This window comes from Colossoma macropomum, unplaced genomic scaffold, assembly GCF_904425465.1.
Source record: "Colossoma macropomum unplaced genomic scaffold, Colossoma_macropomum, whole genome shotgun sequence".
In the NCBI taxonomy this organism is placed as follows: domain Eukaryota; kingdom Metazoa; phylum Chordata; class Actinopteri; order Characiformes; family Serrasalmidae; genus Colossoma; species Colossoma macropomum.
Window position 1 is genome coordinate 23,553,970 of NW_023494803.1, and position 25,167 is coordinate 23,579,136.

The 25,167-nt window shown below is 39.9% G+C and overlaps 2 protein-coding genes across 4 annotated transcripts in view; both read left to right on the forward strand.

Annotated features, from left to right (window-relative positions):
* Positions 1 to 10,145, forward strand: part of ccdc88c (coiled-coil domain containing 88C) — a 79,884-nt gene extending 69,739 nt beyond the window's left edge. Inside the window, exons 26-30 of the mRNA XM_036592851.1 lie at positions 1,133 to 1,339; positions 3,349 to 3,423; positions 3,550 to 3,621; positions 5,606 to 5,853; positions 7,392 to 10,145. Of these exons, the coding sequence (XP_036448744.1) occupies positions 1,133 to 1,339; positions 3,349 to 3,423; positions 3,550 to 3,621; positions 5,606 to 5,853; positions 7,392 to 8,237 (1,448 nt within the window). The 3' untranslated portion in view covers positions 8,238 to 10,145. The remainder of the gene's footprint in view (positions 1 to 1,132; positions 1,340 to 3,348; positions 3,424 to 3,549; positions 3,622 to 5,605; positions 5,854 to 7,391) is intronic.
* Positions 10,146 to 12,475: 2,330 nt separating this feature from the next.
* LOC118823331 (ovarian cancer G-protein coupled receptor 1) lies at positions 12,476 to 23,402 on the forward strand. Of its 3 annotated transcripts, none has more exons than XM_036592859.1 (4): positions 12,476 to 12,807; positions 16,425 to 16,481; positions 18,769 to 19,113; positions 21,105 to 23,402. In XM_036592859.1, the coding sequence occupies exons 3-4, from the start codon at positions 18,871 to 18,873 to the stop codon at positions 21,897 to 21,899; spliced, it is 1,038 nt and encodes a 345-aa protein (XP_036448752.1). In that variant the 5' UTR covers positions 12,476 to 12,807; positions 16,425 to 16,481; positions 18,769 to 18,870; the 3' UTR covers positions 21,900 to 23,402. The 3 variants fall into 3 exon arrangements, with proteins under 3 accessions (XP_036448752.1, XP_036448754.1, XP_036448753.1); XM_036592860.1 differs by lacking the exon at positions 12,476 to 12,807 and adding an exon at positions 16,219 to 16,307; XM_036592861.1 differs by lacking the exon at positions 16,425 to 16,481.
* Positions 23,403 to 25,167: the final 1,765 nt, after the last annotated feature.

Genomic DNA, 25,167 nt, shown 5'->3' on the forward strand with positions numbered 1-25,167 from the left:
TGTTCTTGGATCTGACCATCTTAAAGCAAATGACTTAAAAATGCCCAACTTTGCAGCAAAATATTTACAGTGCTTTCTCTGTAAGCTTGTGCAACCTAGCTTTAGTATTCTGTTTCCTGTGAAATGTGTTGGTGGTTAACATTACACCTGCTTGCCACCTTCTCTGTGACCAGTTTTTTCCTGCCATCGTTAAAAAAAAATGTGTGCAGTAACCTCTTTTGCTGGTGTGCTGGTATAGCACCACTTTTGGTGTAGCCCTGAAAGTTGATTGAAAACTGCTGATGGTAGTCGTATTGAACTTCATACCATATTATGCTGTAAACGGATGCTAATAATTCAACCATAATGGCAGTGAATCACATAGTTTATTGTTATGTGATATCAGGAAGTGCAGGATGTTTTCCAATCAAGCGCATTGCTTTTTAATCTCATTTGTGCCTTTGTTAGTTGCAGTAGCTTGTATGAACACACTGAATGTTAGAATGGCTCTCATAGGATTTTAGATGCAGATGCTCTGAACCTGATGGATTTGCTTGTTGACTTGTCGACAAACTGTAATATGCTTAAATCCTACCAGGCTCCTGCATGTTGACTGTATGATGTCTGGGGCTGTCACTATTGATTATATTAGCAATCTGCAGATTATTTTGATAATTTTTCGAGTTTTTAAAATGGCCAAACAACAGAAATGCAGTGTTTGAACAATAACAAACCATGTAGAGACTTGCTGAGGTTCCTGATTACATCAATAGAAAATGATCAACAAAGAAGCCTTTAAAAAGACTTCCTAGATTTCAGTATATACAAATGCAGTTTGGAAAAATGCATGTTTAAATGGTAATTTCCATTCTAAGTTGAAAATATGTTTTCCTGTAAAGTTAATTGTGGTTCAGCAGTAACAGTATGCTTTATGATCATGCAGATTTGTTTGAGTAATTGTGACAGCCCTAGTAATGTGCTACATGTGTTCTGTACTAACACTTACATGTGCAAGCGTTTGTCCTAACACGCTCTCCCATGCAGCGGCTCACCGCGTCTGCAGGAGCTCAGCAGTTTGTGTTTAAGTCTTATGTGCTGATATTATTTAATGTAGCTCCTGACTTTACCTCTTCCTCCTCCTCCTCCTTCTCAGGTTTTAGTGACAGTGGCATTTCCAGATGCAGAGAGGTTTACAGGCCAGCAGGGGACAGCAGTGAGAACGTGAATGGACACGAGGAGCTGATGGTCAGGCGGAGGGCCATAGAGCCAGGAGCCTCCTGTTCAACCCCACTGGACCATAATTCCCGCATTGCACCAGGCTTCACACCCCCCAGCTCGCGGACAGGGCGCAGGCCTATAGGTAACTGGGTGATTGACTGTGAGGAAATATAAAGATTTGTTATGACATTTTGCAGTGTATTTTTTTTTCTGTTTTTGACTGCAAATTATTCCTCCAAAAGAAAACTTTTTATTTAATGAAGTCATTTTGTACATCACTCACATGTAGCAAGGATGTTTTTGCAGAGTAAATTTAAACAGATCCTCACCCTGTAGCATTTAGTTATATATTGTAGTGGAATTTCAAATTACTGTCTAAACTCTGAAATTATACCCTGTTCTCCTGTGTTCATGACACGAACAGAAATGCATGTTGATAATCTATTAGTCTAACAAAGGTCTTAATACAGGTTTAAATAACTGTTTAAAACCATGTATCTATACTATTATATGATATGATATGATATGCTGTATTGATTGGCTTTAAAGGGTTATTTCAATATTTTATATGCAGTGTTTAGTCTAATAGGATTATGTTTTTGTAAATTTTACATATTTTCATAAAATATAAATGTTCTGTTTGTCACAATTTGATCATTTTTCATGACTGAAAGAATGGGCCAATATCATAGCAAATCACTATTTAAATTACCTCCTTACACGCAAACATAAAACACAGTTAGTGTGTGCTGCCTAAGAGAACCCAATACATTTCCATTGGAAGCCGTTCTGTATTAGAACAATATACACACACGTGCATGGCAACACAATACACACAAGTCAAATAATAATAATATATGGCTTGTGGATATATGTAATTTGATATGTGACTTGATTTATGAGAGAAAGGACAGTCCAAAGTTATTTTGGGATGTTTCCCTTGTTTTTCCAACTTTGAATGAAATATATAGGGTTCATTAAAATGGTCAAATATTGATTGGATATGCGGAGCCTTAAAGTGGCCTGAAGCAAAATTTGAGCTATTCCTGTGAAACAGAAAAAAATTGAGGGCCAGTTTCTTTATTGTACTTTTTAAAGTCTGTGGGCGTGAAAGGGTTAATATCTGAGATTGGAAAACTCTTCTGCAGATCTGTAACTCATTCTGCAGGTATTACGATAAGAGAACACACATTCAAACTCCTAAATAAAATTGGCTTTAGGTGTGTTTTGTGTTAGCAGGCTTATTTTGGCTGGTCATTAAACCTTTTATTTCACTTTGTATGCACACATTGCTGATAAAACCTAAGCGAGATTGACCCCTGCTCTCGCTGTCATTGAGAGGAGTCATCTTACAAGCATAATTCTGTCAAGGCTTCCACTTAACTAAGCTTGCTGTTAGAACAGCGATTTCGCTCTGATTTAATGTTTATTTGAATTGCCTGAAATGTTCTTCCGTCTCCATCCACTTGCATAAGCAAGCCGGGACGGAAACCCAAACACACACAGGAAGACAGTAGTAGCTTCAGGCTGCAGTGCAATGTTACTGCGCTTTTTATATGTTTGTTTATGCATGAAACGTAAACACTGCAACACTTTTTGATGGGAACACATATATTGGTTTATAGGATGATTAAGGTTGTAAACTAGATTAAGATTTGTCGCCTCAGAATTGAGCCAGAAAAAAATCCACAGTATGATGCAGAAGATAAGCCTGAAAAAAATTGGGTATAATGCAGAAGTTTGTAAAAATGCTTGATATGATACAGAAGAAAAGCCTGAAAAATGCACAGTATGATGTAAAATAAATGCTTGAAAAAAAATGCACTGTATGACGCAAAAAATATCCTGTGAAAATTAATTTGAATAACATAGAAGAACAGAAACTACCTTGCTTCCATATACGTGTTATGACGTTGGTAGCATTGCTGAAAGTGTAATGAATCATCTGAATTTCCTCTTTCTGACACTGTTCACTAGTATTTCCTGTCACTCTGTTCAGTGACTCTAATGAAGGAGAGAGGTTAGGATTATACGCCTACGCTTCTCACATCTTCTGCGAAGGGACTTCATATTAAAAAAGACTAATGAACCACACACAGTCCCACACATGCAGCCACCACTTACTCATTCTCACTTCCCTGTGTTCTGCAGGATTAATCTCTGAGGAGAACTTGCGTCTGCACTCCCTTGATGCTGGCTTTGGGTCTGGTGGCCATGGAAACGCAGGTAGGAGCCCCAGTTGAAATCAATAAGTGTTGAGCCTCACTGCTGCCTTTCTCTGGCATTCATTTACTCAGCTGTGTGGACAAACAAATAAGCATCCCTCATCTGTCCCTCCTTCTGTCCTTCCAGCAGGCCACAGGCCTGGCTCTGCCGATTACAGCCGCAACACCTCCAGCAGCAGCTCTCCTGTCAACTCCAAAGGTGCGTGAGCTCCCCCCTACGAAAGCCCACTCATGTACTATTGTTCTCATATGACAGGTCAACTTCACTGTATCTGCCGCTGGATCTCTGCATGTGACACACATCTACATGCTTAATTGAAGTTTTTTCAGCCAAGAAAAATAAACTCTTTTCAGCCACATTAGTTTTATAACATTGTGTAACATTACGTCCACAGTCTAACGACAGGCTTGCTGTCTGTGGAACAATGTCAACCAATCGTGTGGCAGCAGTGCATAAAATCATGCAGATATGAGCCAGCAGCTTTAGGTAATGTTCACATAAACCATCAGAATGGGGAAAACGTGATATCAGAGATGTCATGGGGAAAACATAAGGAGCTTTTCAAATAATTATGTACTTATTTAGTTATTTATTTGTTTGTTTGTTTGTTTGTTTTTATTGGCCTAAATAAAAGCAAAAGGGCTGCAGCCCAGTGCAAGAAAGATATGCTTGCAGTTATGTAGCTGTGGTAGCTGTAAGTATTTAATTAATTTTATTTTGTACTTTGCCCAGTAATAAGTAGAGATTTGTCATTTTGTTTTTTAAAGAGGTTACAGTGATGCTCTTTTAATCAGCAGGAAAATACATGTAAGATACACAGCAAAACAAAAACATTAAATATACAAAATAAGGGTCTGTACTTGCTGCACATCCAGTCATAGACACACTGAAAATGTATATTTAATTCATAATTTCACATCATGGTGATATCCTACAACTGTATCACACATTATTTGTCCATATGGTGCAGTTCTAGTGCTTCCTTTTAGTTAAAGAAATAAGAATTTGTGTCATGTAGGTATGTGAATCTACATCAGTCAGTAGTCAGTTTAGTTTAGTTAACATTATCTGTCCCAACAGTACAGACTGTGCAGACTGCGATTGATTGTAATACTACTGGCACGGAGATTAAGCAAGCCATATGAGACACCTCAAATGATGGTGAATGTATCACATTAGTCATAACAAAAAGACCAGGATAAAATCATTTTTGGAGAAAAACCAGCATCATGTACTAGATGGAAAACATTTGTTGACATCTAGTCAGTACACAACAGCTTTGTGGCTGTAGCATCAAATGCAACACATATGGGGCAGGGTGGCCCTCTGAGAGCACTGCCACACATTTACTCATAGATGCACACAAGCACTTAATTCAGCAACCCTCCTAGCATCATGTCCCCTAGCAATGAGGTGATTTAGTTCACGCATTCGAGATGTAGTACTGTTTTGCTTTTGTCAGTATCAACATGCTCATACACATCTTACTGAGTCAGAATTGTTCACAGCCAACCAGATGTCTGAAGCCTTTAATGCCTCTAAAAGCTCCCTCAAAAAAGTTATTAAATGAAATAGTTCTGAATATGCTGCCTGATTCCTGAGACATTGTTTTATGATAGTTTTGTGATTATCAGCATTACACATAAAACACTTGAGACGTGTAGGTTCACTGGTGGTTTTTGATAGTAAATAAAATGGCTGTATTTGGTTCATAGACATGGCAACCCCTGGTTCCTATCACCACCACTGTAAATCAGTCCGATAAAAGTCTCTGCAGTGAACTATTTCATATCAGACCACTCTGAATGATTGTTTCCATCTCAGTGATATATCAACTTTTTTGAAACATTGATGGAATTCCCCTGTATAAAATTGCATTGCAAGGAAAAATTCAAATTGCAGAAATACAAGGTTACTATTGAACCATCAATGAACACCTCTGAAATTGTCAGCAGGTCTGTTTTCTTGCCCTGTCAACACTCCATGTGCAGATTGTCTTTTTGAAGACAGTTGTATTTAAGTAATATAATTAAAGTGTATGTTTCTTTTAACTTCTGACTAGGTAGATGACGTAGTTTTGAGACAAGGCCCTTCCTTCCTTGTTAGTCGTGTCTCATTCTCTCCTCAATCTCACCATTTTGTTGATTCTGATGGTTTTTGTTTGTGTGTTTCTCTCCTGTAGGTTCTCTGGAGCGTCTGCAGGGCCGTTCTGCCAGTCTCTCCAGTGATGATGTAGTCGGGCTCAGTCATGAGGGCTCTCGTCTCAGTCAGTCCTCTCTGCTGCCTCGGAGCTCCACCTTACCCTGTGAGACTCCGCCCACTCAGCGCTCCAAGCTACGCCCTGGCCCCGTCCGCCCTGCCTCACCGGGCAGTGAGATGGTCACCCTGGAGGAGTTCTTGCAGGAGAGCAATGCCCTCTCACCCCCCACTGTAAGAACACACACAGGAAAACAAAAATGTTGATTGGTGCAAAATTAGAAAGGCCTGTGTTAAGAAGTGATAATACACTCATTTAAGCACAGCTTAGTCAGTGTTTATTAGTAATTTATCTGTCACCACAAACCGCAATTGCTACTATTGATAATAATGAAATAATCATTATTATTATTATTATAATTATTATTATTATTATTATTGGTAGTAGTAGTATTGTGTTTTATTAAATGTTGTAATATTCAATTAAATAAATAAACCTACATTTTAACAGTAGAAATATGCTGTTCTTACTGATTTAGCATCGTTCCTGCTGAACGTGAGTGCAGTTATTGAGAGTGAAGTGTTGACAAAATGTCCGGTTGATTCTGCAGATTCATGCATTTGCATTCATTTAGCATGTATCAACCACATATCCTGAATGGTTGAAACCACTAAGGCAGATTTAACCGTCAAATTATTTGCTTAATAACTAAATTAGTTATGGCTAAATGTTCAGTGTCAGCTTTTCATTTGAATGGTGTATTCGGTCTTCTTTAAGCTTTTAAGATGTAGTAAAATTTCTTTTTGAATACTATGCTTTTACCCATCAGAGGCAGCACATGAATTTGTTGTAGCATAAAAGTTAACCTTTACACTGAAATCACAACTAGGCAAACTTAGGCTCGCCTCAGTTGTTATGTACATCTCTTGTTGCCAGGATCTCATTACCTATAGAATGAAACGTCTGCAATTTATGGCGTCTTCAAGGTGGCATTTTATTTACACAGTTAAGGGCCATTAGAGACCCTTACGGGTTAAGATGGTTCAGCCATAAATAACGATGGCTCTGCAGCAGGTTGCAATTTTTGCATGGAAAATTACCCTGTCTCAGATCTGCCTCAGGTCCTCAAGTCAACAGTGAGATCCCCCCCCGCCCCCCAACATCTTTCGTCTAATCTAGCTTGTGGTTTCTGGTAGTTGTGGCTGCACCTTGCCAGCACAGCTATGGCATAGCAACAGCCTCCCCTGGACTTTTGAAGTCAACCTAAAATCAATAGTGTCTACCTTTTTATGGCCTTTCTTATTGATTCCATCTGATATTTGATGTTTGTTTTGAGCTGCTCTGCCTGGCTTGGGCTTAAAGTGCATTGATGTTTTGTAATTGATGCCCATTAAGCTAATGTCACTAAGTGCTAAAAAAATGTTTACTACACAGAAGGCATATGCTCAGACGTCACTGTGGAAGCCAGCACATACTCTGGGGTTTATTATCTACCACCATCTCTCTCTGCATAGCTCTGCATGTGTCTCTCTCTCTCTCTCTCTCTCTCTCTCTCTCTCTCTCTCTCTCTCTCTCACAGCCTGCCCAATGTGTCAGTGTAAAATACTTAACAAGCAACCTTCACAGTGCTTTATGTTTGTGCCCTGAAGCACATGAAACAGAATGAGTTTCTGGCCCTATGTTTATTGTAATCAAACAAGCTGCTACTATAGTTCTGGCCCGAGGCTGTGTATGTGACTACTTTTTAAATATTTGTCTCTTTTTCTCCTAGGTGCAGACAGGGAGTCGGGAGGACCTGATGACAGACTATTTCACCAGAGCAGGCCGACCAGCACCTCTGAGGGACGGAGCCAAAACCCCTACCAGTTATGTCACCCCAACGGTCAAAACGACCTCATCTGGAGGAGACGGGCGAGCCTCCAAACCAGGACACAGCGTCAAGCCCAGCATCCGGCCTTCGGAGGTTTCCACACCCCTTTCTCAGTCTCAAACACTCCCTAACCGTGGAACCGGGAGCCGTCCAACATCTCTGCAGCACTCGGGACCTCGCGGAGGGGCTAATTTAAGTAGCAGCAGCAGCTTGAGTCGCACCTTCAGCCTGGCTTCAGCTGACCTCCTCCACTCTAACGGTCCTGATAGCTACCGGGCTGAGGGGGGATCACCTAGTCAGGCTGAAGGGTTCGTGAGGAGACAACGGGACAGGCCGCAGTCTGCCAGGCCCGTGAGCGGAGACCCCACCCACCTGTCGGTGGACCCCCGCCGCTTTTCTCTGGCCCAGTCAAGAGATGAGCTGCTCTTGCCTGCATCCTCCGCCTCCCCTCAGGCAGACTGGGGCTATGGAGGCCGTCCCAGTGCAGCAGGAACCCGTTCCGGGACAGCTCAGGGACGTTCAGTCCCACAGCACCACCGCGGCGAGGTGGCACTAGTGACCCCCGTGCGGGCCGTCTCCAGTCTCAGGCTGGAGGAGGTGGAGGAGCACCGTGAGCCCAGGCACGCTGACCCTGTGCCACTAAAGAAGTCGGACTGTGGTGTAGAGGAGCGGCCTATCAGCACCCCGGCCTCCCCAGACCCTAACAACGACCCACAGACAGTGTGGTATGAGTATGGCTGCGTGTAACCCAGGTGGAGGAATCCCTCCCATAGGTGCCTGGACATTGTACAATTAGGTCAAGCAATCTCACATTCTTAATCAGGGCTTTAAGGAATGGTGACATCCACCTAAAGGAGTTGGTTAAGGTGAGGTCAGTCTGTCAGCACTCCCTCAGAAGGCTGCAGCCAACTCTGTCTACAGTGCATTTGGGGGCAGCGATGGTTGTTGACTTTTGACTGATAAAGCTACAAAGCAAATAGATTTAAAAGCCCCAAAAAGCATTTGTGAAACCTACTGAACCAACAATGCAGAGTGTGCTCGCCTGCTTTCTATAAACCTCCCAGTTCTACGTTCAGGACTCATACAAAGCTTGGCGAAGGAATGTGTTTGGGAATGGACATAGCTTAAGAATGTATTCCTTTTTTTTCCCCCCTCCTCTCCTCTATTGAACACCATTGATTTCCAGCAGCTCTCTGCGGACGGCAGCGCCGGCCAGTTTGAGTTCTATTCTGAATGCGCAAATCAAACATTGGGCTTTTGCGTGAGGGACCGCTCCCTGGATAATCACAGAGTAATTACAGTATCCATCTTTAGGAAGCAGAGGGGACAGCGCAAGTCCATCATTCAGACAGCCTCGGTGGGATCGGTTACTGGAAGTGGCTCCTCGCTCTCGCTCCCTGCTGACAAGCCTAGCGCTCAACTCCTTTCCGCTGCTGTGGGTTACCACCTATTTGCTAAGGGACCAGGCTTTTGGCTGTGCCTGTTGCTCGAGGGCACACAAATGGAAGATAATGAACTAGAGGGTGAAAATGATAGAGTAAGAGAGAGAGAGGGAAGTAAAAGAGCGTTGAGATGAAGTTGGTGGTGAAGAATAAAGAGAGCAGGACTTTCTACACTGAAGTGACATGTTGACTTGGAGAGGAAAACTTCTCGGGTTTTTTTCATTTATGTTTGAGGCATTTCTAGTCCTCAGGGGCATTTCTAGACATGGTGTGTCATCAGACAATTAACTTTTCAACACCTGTGGGTTTTATATATGTAAATACATTGATAGAGCACTATGCCAGCAGGAGAAGGCAGAGTCTAAACTGGAGTCTTAACACTGGACACATTTGCCCTTTCTTTGCTTAGGTTTGAGTTTGTTTTAGTGTTGGATTAGTCTTTACTGTACCAGTAACACTGCAAAACTTCCCATGTTCTGAAGTGCTGGTTTATTTATTGTCTCCCAAATTAAATGACACTGTGTGTGTTTGTGCATGTTTGCCCCCAAATCACTTTGTTGTGTAGTATATGGAGCGTGCAGCTGAGTTGTGACAAACACGGCACAGTGTAATTAAAGCAGGGAAGCCCCAGTGCACACAGCAATTTGTAGACTGTGTTGTTTGCATATGTTTAGAACAGCACCCTGATCTGTCCTGTTTCATTAGTGGCACTCCTCATTAGCATGGCTTTTGCCATGTTGTAAAAGCTTAAGAGGGGAAAAAAGAAGGAATCGCTCCCATAGGTGCTCGGACATTGTACAAATAATTAAATTAGTCTAACCTTTCATGTGTTGAGGAAAAAGCTCTCTGGCTTACGTGTTGTTTGTCAGGGCAGTAAGGTGAGGTGCTTCTTGTTCTCCCTCAGCAAACCCACATGAGTGCACTTATTGTAATCGGGGCACAATCTGAACACACTTTCGGTTACCAATGTAAAAACATGCACCATTTTCATACACTACTTCACAAAGACCTTGATTGTTACCTGTGAAGTTTTTTTTATTTGATTTTTTAATTTTTTTTTTTTTTTTTGGAGTAGTCGCCCAATATGATGTGTGTGTGTGTGTGTGTGTGTGTGTGTGATCACTGTGATTGATACGAGTGTCTCTGTCCTTTTGTATAGAAGAAGCTGTTGTCCAAAAACTGAACTCTTTGTAATAAAGACTTTCCGAATTAACTGTTTTCGTTCTTCACATATCGAGCTAACTCTTGAAAATAGAGTCCTCTTCCACTCTTTACTATCAATACATAACAGGTGTGTAGGCTAGGATTTGTATGCATGCTAAATAAAAATCCCATTTTTAAAACTAGATTAAAAATGAGTTAAATACAATTGTAAAGCAAGCAGCCTAATTATTATTAATATATGATTGACTTGTGGGTTAGTATTCATAGGCATGCTCAATATAAATCAAATTTTGTATAGCAATTTTTAAAAAACTTGATAGAAAAACAGGTTGAATATGACTAGAAAAACATGATGATTGCAGAAGAGTGAGTGGTTGTATTTAAAGTTGATGTGTGTCAAAAAGAGTTGACCACAGGCTGGGATTCAGAACGGCCAATGCCTAAATTATCCATGTTAATGGACTGCGGACACGCATTAGAACATAAAACGTACCCAGAAAAGCACTGAACCCCAGTGATAGACTGTTACAGTTTATGTATTAGGAGTCTGGCTAGGACAGTCTACATTCACCTAATAAGTGATTCTGGATAAGAGCATCTGCTTAATAGCCTACCTCAGTGTTTTAACGGCAGTCATGCCAACATTTGGCAGGCGCTAGCAGCGTAAACATCCGCTACTAAAGACAGAGGAGTTTACAGAAGGCGATTCTGACTAAAGATGCCCCCGCAAGTAACTATTTCTTGCATTGTTTTTTGGGGTTATGGAGTGAATTTATATCAGAAAGGAGAAGTTTTCATCAATATCAAGTCTTTGGTAGCAGCAGCTGCAAAATGCAAGAAAATCCAGTGATTTGGTTGAGCTGGATCAGAACTCCACCCCTGAACCAGTGGATGTGTGATGGGAGGAGCTGAATATCAATCCAACTCCACCCTCAGGACTTTTCATTCTGCTGTGACAGGTATCTAGCCAGCTGTCAGCAGCAGTGCAGTGCAGAGGCTAGCACCTCCCAGCACTGGCACTGCAAGGCTCGGCTCTGGCCCAGAGTCCCTGCTCTCCCCGCTCCATCCAAAATAAGGAGCTAGGAGAGAGGTACCTCCTCAGTGGTAAAGTCCACACTTTGGTGAGGTCAGCATTGTGCAGACCTATAGGGCAAGAAACCTTCAAGGGGCTTGGTTTAAACACATGCATTTGGTACAGACTTGTGTGATGTGCAAGCTCTGCATGTGTTGCATGAAGCATGTTGGTCGTAATTGCATATATAGAGTATCTGAATTCAGAATAGGAGCATAATGCAGTTAAATTAATTCACAAATGGAATTTTAGGTAACAGCCCGCTATTGAGTCTGGATTCACTTTGTCAATCAGATTGCAAGATTTCAGTAGCCAATCAGATAACATGGTTAGACCAGCCAATCAGATCACAGGATTCAAACAAGCCAGTCAGTTCCCAGAATTTCAGGAGCCAATCAGATCACAAGATTCAAGAAGTCAGTCAGATCTCAGGACGGAACCAGCCAATCAGATCACAGGATTTAACCAGCTAATGAGATTGCAGGATTTCTATAGCCAGTCATGTCTGCTTCAAACAGCCAATTAGAAAGCAAGATTCTAATAGCCAATCACAGCCAATGGGGGGACTGGGGGATACAGTCAGATGGTAATAAGCTGATACACTGTAAGAAATGCTGCAACTTTTTAACTAAAAATGTATGTTTCCTGGTTAACTAAAAAAAATTGAGGTCATTAAACCACTATTAACAGAAAAATAATTGTTTTACATTTGTTGACTTATTATTTGAAGTTCATTAAACTTTGTTTTATTTAAAAAGTTGCATATTTTCTTTTACAGTGTAAACACTCAATATGGGTAAAATATAATTTAAAATAAAAGGGTAGATACTACATTCTGTTTCTTCAAATTACAGTGACATTCTTTACAAGTCTGAGCACAAATATCATACATCTTATTTTGCGTTAAGCTTAGAATTGCGCACAAGCCTAATGAATACATTTACAAATATAAATGAGATTTCAGATTTACTACTGATTGGAAGAAACTCCTCAAATTCAATAACAGCGCTATAAAGAATGAGGACCACATTCGATTTTAGTATCATCAGATACGCTCTTATGTGGAGAAAATACTGTCATATGTCATTTTCTTCTGAACCCTCTCAAGACGGCGGAAATGGGAGACATGAGACAAGTGACAAATAAGGCTTTTCTCGTGTACGTCTAAGGTGAAACTGCTCGCAATGGAAATAATAGCCAACCCCCCACCCTGGCTGAAGTGACATGTTCTAGCCTAATGTTCTGCTGTAGCTGAAGCGGAATGAAGCGCCAGTCACTTCACTTCTCCTCAGACCACGTGTTGGAGGGCAGGCTGAGCAGAGGAGGTCCAGAACTGCGCTTTCTTCTGCTCCATCAGTCTCTCAGCCTGTGGCTCCGTGTCGAGCCCTGAATTGATGGCTTCACTGGCGTTTTTATTGCCTGCTCGCGCTTCCCGGAACAACCGCGAAATGTTATCTCTCCAGTTCTGAGCCGCGCTGATGATGTGTGCTCGTACAATTTGGCTGGAAGCTGAGAGATGATGATGATGATGGTGATGGTGAAGGAGAAAGTGCTCTCGCTGTGAGGACTGTTGGACTAGTTGCGTTTCGCCTGTGCTAAGACTCCACGCGACAGGACGACCGTTAGGAAAACACAGAAGGTAAAATAAATAAATAAATAAATTCGTCTCTTTTTTAGTTTTATATTGTATGTATGTATATATTTTCACTGGGGAATAACACAGATAAATCAATTACTTTTCTGTTAAGCTAATAAACTGTTCATGCTTCAGTGGAACTGACTTCGCTTCCTCCCACCAACAAGGGGTCGTTAGTGGCACAATGAGTCTTTACAGGGATAGATAGTGCTATTTTTTGTCTTTTGTTATGAACTGTAGAAGCTTTTAATTATTACAGGAAAGCTAAAGGACTTTTTAGATATGTATAATAAATTGAAGGCTACCACGTGTATTACCTCTCCACGTAACTGCTACGCTACTTATTCAGAGTCTTGTGTGAAAATCAAAATCGATATCATTTCCTTTGTAACTGGTGGTGAAACTGCAGCTAGATAAATGTAATAGAGCTGAGCTAATGACGGCGTTTTCGACGTACTTGCTGTTGCTTATAGCTTTACTGAAGCTATTTTACAAGGTGATTCCTAAAGTTTCTAAAATGTCAAAAGAAAACTATATGTCCCTCAGAACTGATGTTCAAGGGGATAAAATGGCTTTTTAGAATATTTGTATACAGGGTTGGGCAAAATACTTTAAAAATGTAGTGATGCCTGAATATTGAATACATCATCTTAAATGTGTTCCAATACATAAAAAGTAACATATTCAGACTACATTTATAAGACATTTATTATACATTTACAGTAAATCTTGGACAGGCACATTGGATTATTATTATTATTTTTTAATTCACACTGTTCTTCGCTCTTCATGTAATGATTCTGTTCCTTGAAACACGTTTCATGAAAATTTACTTAACGTTTAAATTGAATTTCTATAAAATTCTTAACTTTTTTTTCCTCACACTGCTTCAGTCCACTGCTGTGCCCACAACCCCCTGAACATGAGTCCAGTACAACACAAATTTACTGAGGAGATGATCGATTAGTTTGATCGTAACTTTAAAAGAGCTCAGTAACACTGAGATTAATTAACTTTCTCATCACAGTGGTTTATCAGTCTACTCAGGCTTTAGCAGGAACTTCAGTGTTTGAAAAGAAGCCATTAATTGAGTTTCTCTTTAGAGTTTGTCTAATGAGCATGTTTGCTATCTGCCTTGCGCTGATTCTAAATAGTTAATAAATGAGCATTGATGGTGCTTCTTTTAAAGATTATATATTTTTTTTAACTTAGAGGGTAAGTATTCTAAAAGTATTTTCTAAAAAATGTAAAAGGTAAGTGCATTCTGAACACTGCCTTTACAAAATGAAACTTGGACTGAATACAGATACTTAATTTCCGTATTCTGAATATTAGCCTACCTATACTTGTATTCCGTTACAGCCAAACTCTGTTTGTATATCCATATTGAATATTAGACACTAATAAGGTGAATCACTCCTATATTCTTAACTACATTTACTTTTGTTCATTAAGCACAGCCTGATTCTGACAACTTAAAAATACTACTGCATTCTTTATTAAGGAACTACCATTATGGGAATTGTAGGCAGATGTCGATATCCACCATTTGTCATAGGGTTGTACAAATCATATGAATATTTTGCAGATATTTGCTTAAAACAGCTATACACATCCGAACAGATTTCAAACCAGTATTTAATGACACATCTGTTGCACTCTAGTTTAGACAGCGCTGTGCTAAAATATTTGCATTTTATTCATTTTACTGTATTTGTAACCCTCTACAAATAAATGCTGCTCTGTAATGCTAATCCAAGTAGATTTAATCCCAATTTCTACATTTTATGAATGTTATGTATCAAACCCAGCTAAACCCAACTAAACATTTTAATAATAATAATGTTAATACCTTTTATTTATAGAGCACTTTTCATACTGGTGGCAGCTCAACATACTTTACAGACACAGTAGAAGGACAAACAGTAATAGAAGAAACTATACGCATTAGTTTCAAATCACATAAGTCAATGACACTGATCAAAGACAAATACCAAGAGACACAGAGTTGTAATCAAACATTAAGTTAAAGAGATTCATTTTAAATGTTTCTTAAACGTGAGCACTGAGCTTGACTGTCTAATAAAAGGTGGAGTTGAGTTCTACAGTTTAGAAGCAGGATAAAAAGGGTTCTCCACTTTTTATGTATTTTGTGAAAGGTATTTGTAGAAGCCAGTATTTTCAGATCTAACACGTGGAGCATAGACAGACAGACTTCCTGTGACATAAGCCGGTGCTTTAAGTTATTTAGACCCTTGAAAACTAAAAGAAGAACTTTGAAATCTATCAACGGTTCTTTTAAAATGGGAGCGATATGAGCTCTTTTTTTTCTTTTTGTTAGGATCTTTGCTGCTGCATTTTGTACAAGTTGTAGAGGATGCATTGTTTTCTTTGGAAGCCCGGTAAGAAGAGCATTACAGTAATTAATTCTGCTTGTAACAAATGCATGAACAGGTTTCTCTGCGTCAAAATAGAAAAGGCAGAAATTTAGCAATATTTCTCAAAAGCTACTTAAGTATACGCCAACAAATAAATACACCAAGAAATAATAGTTTGATATATCATATGCCGATATATTTTTAAGCAAACGTCTGCCGATACTGATATGATGCTGATATCCTCTCGAAAAATTGAATAATCACATTGCTTCTTTCTTGCTGTGAACATAACGAGGCCTGGCTGTGATGCATCAGTGAGAGAAGTGTGATGATTCCTTTGTAGGATATTTGGGTCTCCCTCACAACGTGACTGCGCTTTCTTGTGGCTCTTTAGTGTGTGGAATGTTGGTTTGGCTGTGATCAGACTGCTGCCCTCAGGCCACACTGCAGCCTGGTGCCGATGCCATTCACATTCTCTCGTGCCAGTGGTCCCAAATGAGCAGTTAAGGATAGACGACTGTGGACCACAGAATCAACAACAAGAGCCTTTTCCACCCCTCAATTACAAGACCAATATAACATTTCCAAACTCTAGATTAGAAAGATCTGGAACAGTAGGGATGCACTAAGTGTGCGCTTTGATATTTACATAGGGATCTTTTGTCTAGTGTTCTAATATTGATACAAAGAAGGCCAATTCAGTTTTCCATGACCGGGGCCCTTTAAAACATGGTATAAGTTGACCCACATGCTAAAACTTTGATTTGTGACATTTGTTTATCTATCTGAGAGCACAAAAGAATATATATTTGTGGGCGTTGTGGCTATTTTCTGTCATTGATGGAGACCGCCCGACGTTGTTTGGAAACTTTGATTAGAATCGCAATTAGCGAGGCGGATTCATGTGTGAAATAAGTCCCACTGTTTGCCTGGCCCTGCAACGCTATTATCTACTTCAAGCATGAGTAGGTTTTTCATAGTGTGGGTGAGGAAGTGATGCAATAGGCTATGGTGTCCTTCATGTTTGATGTGAACTCTGTTATGAGCTGTTCCAGCAAGCTTGATTAGACTCTGCAGCCAAGGACACAAGACTGTTATACTTGACAGCTTTTCATCACCTGGTCGGTAGGTTAGTAAAAGACTGTGGAGGTGTTGCTGATGACTGTTTTTCCATCAAGCTGATAAATTTGCTGTGTTACAATGGACTGCTACTCACAGACAAAATGCTTCTGCTTTTTTTAGGTGACCGGCAGCATTTGTCTCGGTGCAATTTGCAAATCCTCTTCATGACTGAGTCAGGTACTTGTAACTCCTTGTATTTATTAAGATTAATGAACCTAAGTACTGTATTGTCTTAGACTGACATATCAATATCAGAGCATTGGCTTTGTTGGCCATTCCATGATTAATCATGTTACTATTGTTATCATGATGAGTTCCTGCGATAGACATGTTCTTAAGGGCTGCAATGACCGAATGGGTCAAATTTTAAGATATTGCGCAGATCTGAGTGACGCAATTAAGATGAGTAGGAGTTGTTTCTAATATTAGTACTTTTTTTGGCGGGGGATTACAGAGTGACTTAACCACACTGTTTACAGAGCCAGTTTACACTATTTACATGCACAGCTCACCAACTACTCTATCCTCAACTATTAGTCTGTAAAAATGCTTTAATGCCTATTGACTGTTCTCAGGCACAGATGACTATTGTCAGTCTCAGAGCTGTGTGTAAAATGTGTGTGAAACATTGGGGGTTCTGTCACAACAAAGCTGCATCACCATAAGGAGCTTTTTAAATAATTAAATGTATACTTATTTGTTTTTGTAGGCATATATTGAAAAAGCTGTTCAAGTAATGCTGTTTTTAGCATTATAACAGCATTATTACATTATTACACACACAAATGAGCCAATAAGCTATTAGTATTTTATTACTACTCATTTTTATTTTGCATTTTGAACAATATTGTTTGGTATTTTATGTCGCATTTTATGTCCATATTGTGCAGGACTAGTTTGCACATAAGGAATTTGTTTTCCGTTATACAGTAGCTCATCATACACAGTGTGAAATGTTAAAGATAATGTGTCAAATATCTCAATGCTTATGTGCCTTGGTTGTGCATGAGCGTTATGGCGTGAGGAAACAAACAAGGGACGTGTATTCTAACTAGTTTTGATATTTGAGTGTCTGCAATAGTTAATGAATATTTATCCAGTGAACTGCAGGGAGGAAAACAACAACAACGCTACCTCTGCCTTCTCAGTCACATCCTCAATGTTTCCTCCCCTCTGCCTTTAAATAAACACATTAAAGAGAGACTGCATTATATGCAGTCAGGTGGGGGGCTATATTTTACTCTTGCTTTTGTTTTAGTGTTTGTTTTAGACGAGTTAGCTAGCTTGGTAGCTGCAATGTTATCTCCATGGCTAACTGCAGCTCCACACAAGTGACCCCACTGCTGCCAACTATGCAAATCAGTGTGTAGCACTATGTTGTGGCAAGTATATCGTTATCTGATTATATGTTCACTCTAGGAAAGTAGCGAAGCGGAATGTAATGTATACATACTCACAAATATGTCTTGTCAAAACATAAAATTTGTATTTTTCTGCATTTTATTAGCATATCTTCCATGTTTTTCCATGATGAGCCATGAATAACTGCCACATGGAATGGTTAATGAAGTACCCCAGTGCCCGTGCACATCCCTAAAAGAAACTCCCACAAATGGCCATTTTTTTTCCAGACCTACTGATGCACTGTCACAGTTGGTGGCATAGCTGCGTTAAACTAAATGAGGTGGTGATCACAGTCTAGGATTGCTGCGAAGAACTGAACCAGCAGCTCTTTGGCAGGTTGAACTGCAGCTGGCTGGGGAATTACATGTACTGTAGTTTTTGTTTTGTTTTGTTTTGTTTGTTTTTTTTTATCATTTATCAACAGTGTTGCTATTTATATCTCACTCTCACTTTGGGTGATTGTATTACCCAAGAACTTGAAAGACTCCACAGCCTTCACTGTTTTATCAGAGTTTAATCTGGAATTAGACTAGAGTAGCATACAGAGATGCATGCATACGTTTGAGAGTACTACTGTGTAATGCATGATTTAAAAATGCACAACATGACAAACAAGCTGCCGTAGAGATTTTGCATGTACAATGCCATCTTTAACTCTTGAAATTGCGTATCATAATACAAACTTGGAAGGTGCAATGATTTCATAATTACATTGGTGTCAGCAGATAAGTGACTGACAAACCAATGTTTTCTGATGTGTTTATTACTCTATCATGCTAATCCAGGTGGATCTAGTCCTAGTTTCTACATTTTATAAATGCTCATATATCAGCATCAGCAGCTATGTAGTTAAAAATGTTAATTATTGTCATTGTCTCACAGTTCCCTTATCGGTGCAACCTTCACACACTTGCAAACCCGTTCCACATGGTTTGCAAGTGTGTGAAGCTTATTTATTCATTATGTTTTTTTAAGAAGTAGTTAAAGCAGTCATTACAGTGATATCAGTACTGCAGCTGTTTACAAGTGTACATGAAATTGTTTTGCTTGTCTCTTTTAGATCTGATGAGAGATATCTGAGAGACAATAGACAAATCTGAGTGCTTAAAGCTGCACTCACCCCTTCCTCAGTCGGTGGGCATGGTTCAAACAGGAGCGTGCTATGACAGACATGTCTGAGGAGAAAATGAATTGTACCATCGAATACCAGATACACCAGTACCTTTTCCCCATAACTTACATCCTGGTCCTGCTGGTGGGTCTTCCTGCCAACGCATACTCGCTCTACCACGCATGGCTGCAGCTGAGGGCCCGCAATGAGCTAGGCGTCTACCTCTTCAACCTGACCGTGTCTGACCTGCTGTACCTGGCCTCACTGCCCTTCTGGCTGCAGTATTTCTTTCAGGTAGGTGCAGGGTTGAGAGGTGTAGTTACAAATGTATTCTGGTGCAGATTAATGATTACCTGTAAAAATAAATAAATAAATAAATTACTTGTAACTAATCCAAATGATTACTACATTAAAGTAGCATAATCTAAGTACTTTCTACTACTCTTGTTTTGCTTGATCAAGAACAGTTTAAAGGTGCAGTGAGAGAGATTTAGGGGGAACTATTAGCAGAAGTGAAATACATTGTACAAAACCACGTTTTCATTTGTGTATAATCACCTGTGAGTACTAATCTTTGTGTTTTCATTAGTTTAGAATGAGCCCTTCATATGTAGGGATTCTTCCAACAGAGGCTGCCATGCTGCGTCACCATGTTTTTACAGTAGCCCAGAACGGAAATGGAAAACACACACAAACTTCAGCAGTAAAATACAGGCACTTGCAGTAGACCTTTAAATATTACATGAATACTTGAAATATTCAAAATTTAAATGTCCCCGGGAGCTAGGTCTCTTAAACCTACCTATTTGCTTGAACTAGACACCTGGCATCCTTTCTTTGCATTATGTTCATTAATACTTGAGCTAAATTTCTGAGCTGCTAAGCTGACATTAGGTGTTTATATTGGTTGAACTGCAGCTGAAATGCAGCTAGTGCATTTGGTGACAATTGTGTAGAATTGAGGTGTAACCGCTGTCCCATAGGCCGCTGTTGGGATAGGAGAGTCAGAGTGCACGTTACGTGGCAGTGCATGCTGGGGACTGTAGTGCATGCTAATATTGACAGAAAATTGAATTGATTTGTGTTTGACACATGGACTCTTCAGACTGAATGCATTTTTATGTTGCAACTATTTTGTGCTCTGTGAAGTGACAGGCGGACAGTCGTGCTTACTGTTTAGCAAAGAAAAAAATGCAAAGGAGGGTAAATCCTCATAGTGAAAGAGGAAAAAACATAAATTAGCAAAACAAAATCAGGACAGGTAACAGCAGAAAACCTGATGGCCACTGTGGGTTCCACTACATGCTTGGAAAGGGAGGGGTGATGCCAATAAATTTTACACACTGCACCTTTAACCAAAAACAAAGTAAACAAAAATGTGTACATCCATTTTAAAAATGTCACAAAATATTTTGGCCCCATAAGCTTTATGTTCCTGTTTTGTCCTGCAAGGTAACCCACCCTTCAAACTGAATTCCCAGAAATGATGTGGCTTTCCAAGCTGAGTACGCTGCTTACATGTTTTAGTCTGATATGAGGCTATCACTAATAGCCACATACTCACGTTCTCAGATTCATTTTCTCTGATGGATAGGTTTTCATCCCAACTCTATTTTAAATGTCTAATGTCTACACTGTTGGACACATTTTAAAGACGTACACAGACAAGAAATCAGCATGAGCGATAAGAGTGGTTTTAAAGTAATCCTGCTGGTAATCACCCAATTTTATAATGTATATTAATCTGATTACTGTCATTTTCTGTAACTGTAATGGAAAACAATTACCTTGTTTGTATTGTGATTATGTAACGCTGTTGCATGTATTCCATCACCTCCCAACCCTGGGTAGGGGTGTTCAGAGACATGCTGTGTGTATTTGTATTTTGATTTTATTAGCATATCAAATTATTTATATTTGCATTTAGATAAAACCTCAGAGTGGTCTTGCTTTACTAGAAATGGGTGGGAAATATTTACTGCTTGGACTGAGGCTCAAGCATCCCAGAATTCTAATTAAATGCCTGTTAATTGTATCTTATTTTTCTTCATTTCAGCTTCCTTGATAGTTTTGTTAGTTATGGATGCATTTGACATTTTTTATGATTATAACCATGACATCGTTTTGTTTTCAAGTGTACTAGTTCAGCAGTATCTATAAAGTGAAGAGTTTCTATCATATCAGAGGAAAAAAGATTCAATATTCAAAGAAAATTCAGACAAAAAAAATGATTCTACTGCTCCGAGTAATATTTTTGTTTTGGGGAATTCTGCCTCTACTTGCAGGGCGATAACTGGCAGTATGGCGAGTTGGCGTGCAAGATATTTGGATTCTTACTCTATGAGAACATCTACATCAGCATCGGCTTCCTCTGCTGCATCTCCATCGACCGCTACCTGGCTGTGGTTTACCCGCTGCGCTTCTCGTCCCTCCGCACCATGAAGGCGGCGATGCTGGTCAGTGCTGTGGTGTGGCTCAAAGAACTGTGCGTAAGCATGGTCTTCATCCACCATAAGGAACTAAGTACAGACACATTCAACCATTCATTGTGCTTCGAGCACTACCCTATGCAGCCGTGGGAACGGGAGGTCAACCTTTACCGTTTCTTTGTGGGCTTCCTGTTCCCCCTGGGGATCTTATCCTTGTCATACTTCCGAGTGCTGCGGGCGGTGGGCAAGAGCGCTGGGACACAGACGACTCAGAAGACCCGAATCAAGAACTTGGTGACCAGCACCATCATCATCTTCCTGGTGTGCTTCTCACCGTATCATGTTTTCTTACTGGTGCGGACAGCCTTAGAGCATGACTGCTCCTTTACTGTGAAAATATTCAACCCCTACCACTTCTCTCTGCTGCTCACCAGCTTGAACTGTGTGGCCGACCCAGTGCTCTACTGCTTTGTAAGCGAAAGTGCCCAGCGAGGCATCCAACAGGTCGTGGAGACCTGCAGCCACACCCTCTGTTGCTGTAAATGCGAGGGCAGCTACAGCACGGACTCTAACGAAACTGTGGCACCCATCGACAATACTGTAGGAACCTCAGTGGTGACGCTGCTGCACCAGACCAAAACTGAAATCTGAATACCTGTGGTTTCTCCTAAGAATTTCCATCAAACCGCAGGGTGAAAGAGGAAATGTCAGGCCAAAGGTGTTTGTACGGGTTATTATGTTATGAGCACAAGTGTTATACCTTACTAATGCCTTGTGTATGTCTATATGCTCATCTTTGTTCCAAAAACCGATTGAAACAATTATTGATTTTGTAGTGTATGTGGTGTAACTCTCAGGGACTGCTGTCTTGACAATTACTGATGGTTGACATTTGAGGTTTGAGGCAGGAACCGGCCTCTGCTCCAGCATTTCTTTTTCTTAAGCAGATTTCCAAAAACATTTCCCGACTAAAACCATCACTGAGCTCGAAGGCAGAAATATATACTTCTTTCATATAAGTATACATCATACAAAGTATAGACTTCTCATGTATGGAACTGACATAAACAATAGAGACAAGAAGAGCTAGCGCTGGAGGCCAATTAGATACATTTATGCAGCATACTGAGTGAAAATACTTTGAGGAACGTATACAGGATGGAACCCATACATGAAGGGGAACTCCTCATTATGGATAACACATGTGAACAAAGAACTTAAAAGGCAGCCACTTAAAGAAGACAGTCATAAGAAATCCTGGAAGTTCCATCTGCCAGAATGGAGGGAATGAACTGAGGTCCTTGAGGCACAATGCACCTATCGTGCTTGGTGGTGGTGGGTGAGTGATGTGTGTGTATAATGTATACGGTCGTTCAGATCAGCAAAAAGATTCACTGAACGAAGTAAACAAAAATCACAGCAAGAGGGTCATTTTCTTTGCTGTTTTCTCATTCGCAGTATGTTTACAATAGAGTACATAATACATGTTCATGCATGTTTTGAACTGTATACATGATATTCAGAATATGTGTATTTTCATACATTCATATCATGGCTGAAGTTCAGAGTTCTTGGGTCTGTCCCACAAAGCACAGCTAACTAGGTCAGGTTTCCTGATTGAGCTTCAGCTTCACAAAACCAAACAAATACGGTCGTGGGTAACGCGATTCATGAAGGGGGTTAAATTTCTTTGTTAATCCAGTTTTTGGCTTTACATTGTTTATGTATTATACACTTGGTTGAGATTCAAGTGTTAATTCATCATTTACAAAATTCTGATAAAGTCGTCTTTAGTTACTGTTGTAACATCAATCAAACCTTTAGCTTGAGCAGCCTGGTAGCATCCATAACACTTGTACTAAGAAGTTCAGTAGCACAAAGGAAAATTTAGGAGCACACAGACGTATGTTTGAAACATTTAAAACATAAACGGGCTCTACAAGCCAGTTCAGTGTAGACATTTTTGAGAAGTGATGAACTAGGGAAGTCGTTTAGTCCCTCGATGTTAAAGCGGCAGATTTTCATGTCCCTTCAGATAAGCTAAAGCTAAAGCTACACAACATTTTTGCAGCATATTCATTTACAGCATACAGCAGCCACGCTTATTAATAGAAACTGTCCTATCATGTTTCAATGGAAAGTAAATGTAGCATTAGCAGTCATTTTTCCCAATGCAGCCTAAATCTTTCCATTTCTGCCTGAGCGAGGAGTTGAACCCCAGCCTCGTCGTCTTTTAAGCTAACTTGAATGCAACATTACAATGAATGGCATAATATTCACAAATGTGAACCCTGCACTGTCCAGTTTAATCTGACTGATTTATCAAGTCAACTGTTAGCAGCTAACTAGTTAACATTGGATAACTGATTGTTCTGTTTTGTTATTTATCATTAGACATCATTAAAAAGAGTGTTAACAAATACAATCAAACAACAAATAAAGATTAGCTTGCCTTCAAGCCAGCATAAATCTGTCTGTTGATAGTTCTGCCACTGAGCTGTGAGTGTGATGTTCCAGAGTTTAATTCAAAAGTTTTTCATCTTCAGGAATGAAATAAAAACAGCACCACCCTCCAGATGACGAAGATAACTTGGGTCAGGCATTACGTGTTCCTCAGTAACACTGTCCCATCATTTCCTAATCTAATTCAGACTAATTTACTGCCAGCATTGTTCTCACTGCAGGTTTGTTTTAAGGAGTTCTGTCCAAAAGTTTTCTTCACTTGCCCAAAATTTATCGTACTTACACGATACACATGTGAACCCCACCACAGTGTTTTAATGACTAGTGGCAAACTGGGATTTTTGATGAGCTCAGACTTTCTGCAAAAGCAATAGAAATCTACATGTGAAATACCAGATAAGAGGATATGCTGTAAGACGATTCTAACTGGATAACAGCATTACTCATCTACTCATCTCATTGCGCATCCTCTGGTCTGTATTTTGTTGCAGTAATGCAAAATAACCTTTTTCTCTGTGACAACAGAAAAACAAAAGTAAACAAAAAAAGTATTATTTCAATCTTGTTACTGACCAAAAGCCTTTGAACACATATTATGCCGTTCTCATCACCTCTGTGAAGACTTAAAGGCAAAAGTCTGTGAACTTGAAGTCAGCATTAACCTGCCTCAGAGCTGTCGGATGTGCAGCAGAAGTTGTCATGGCGATGTTTCCTGCTTAAAAGTCACTCACTATTTTGAGACACGGGCCTGTGCACAGACATTTTTGTGAGCAGGGTCTCAAATGAAAAATGTGCATCCTGGGCGTGAATTAATTTTAATGTAATTTACAGCATATAGCAGCCATGCTTAGCAAGAGAAACTGTCTCTTAAACTGTCTCATAAATGTAGTGTTGAGAGTCTTTCCCAAAGCAGTCTAGATTTTTTCTATTTCTGCCTGACCAGGGTGTTGAAACCCAGCCTCCAGCATATAGATATGGCTATGGGGTAACTACTAAACTAGTATCTAATTACTAGAGATACATGAGTTATAACTGTCTTTAAGAGGTCCACCTAGCCTCAAACTTCAAGATCTGTTAACAAAGAGCTTGATTTAGAAAAGTTATTAATGGTTGTTGTTCAAACTAACCAGATTATGGACTGTGAAGCTTTCTTCTAGAGGCATTATCAGTGTTTGATCAAATTCTAGAGGGGACGCACAAAACCAAAGACGCTGGTGGAAGCCAGGCTGACCCATTCCTGAGGAGAGGCTGAGCAAACTGACCAGTAGCATATTTGTACAGTCTGAGGACAAAAGGACAGGGACTTAAAGCCCCCCCCCTCCAGGGTTGCTAGTTAAGACATAAAATTCAGGGTTAAATTGAACCAAAGTTTAAAGTTGACTGACTAAGCAAGAAGTTGTGCTCTATGAGACAGGCCCTGGTATACTGTTTTTGTTTATATTTTATGTTTATTGAT

What these genes read in the sequence shown, in the direction of transcription:
- LOC118823331 (XM_036592859.1), top strand. Translation starts at nt 18,871, where the DNA reads ATGACAGACATGTCTGAGGAGAAAATGAATTGTACCATCGAATACCAG. An exon ending in GGCTGCAGTATTTCTTTCAG is followed by an intron (nt 19,114 to 21,104) that starts GTAGGTGCAGGG and finishes CTCTACTTGCAG; the next exon opens with GGCGATAACTGGCAGTATGG.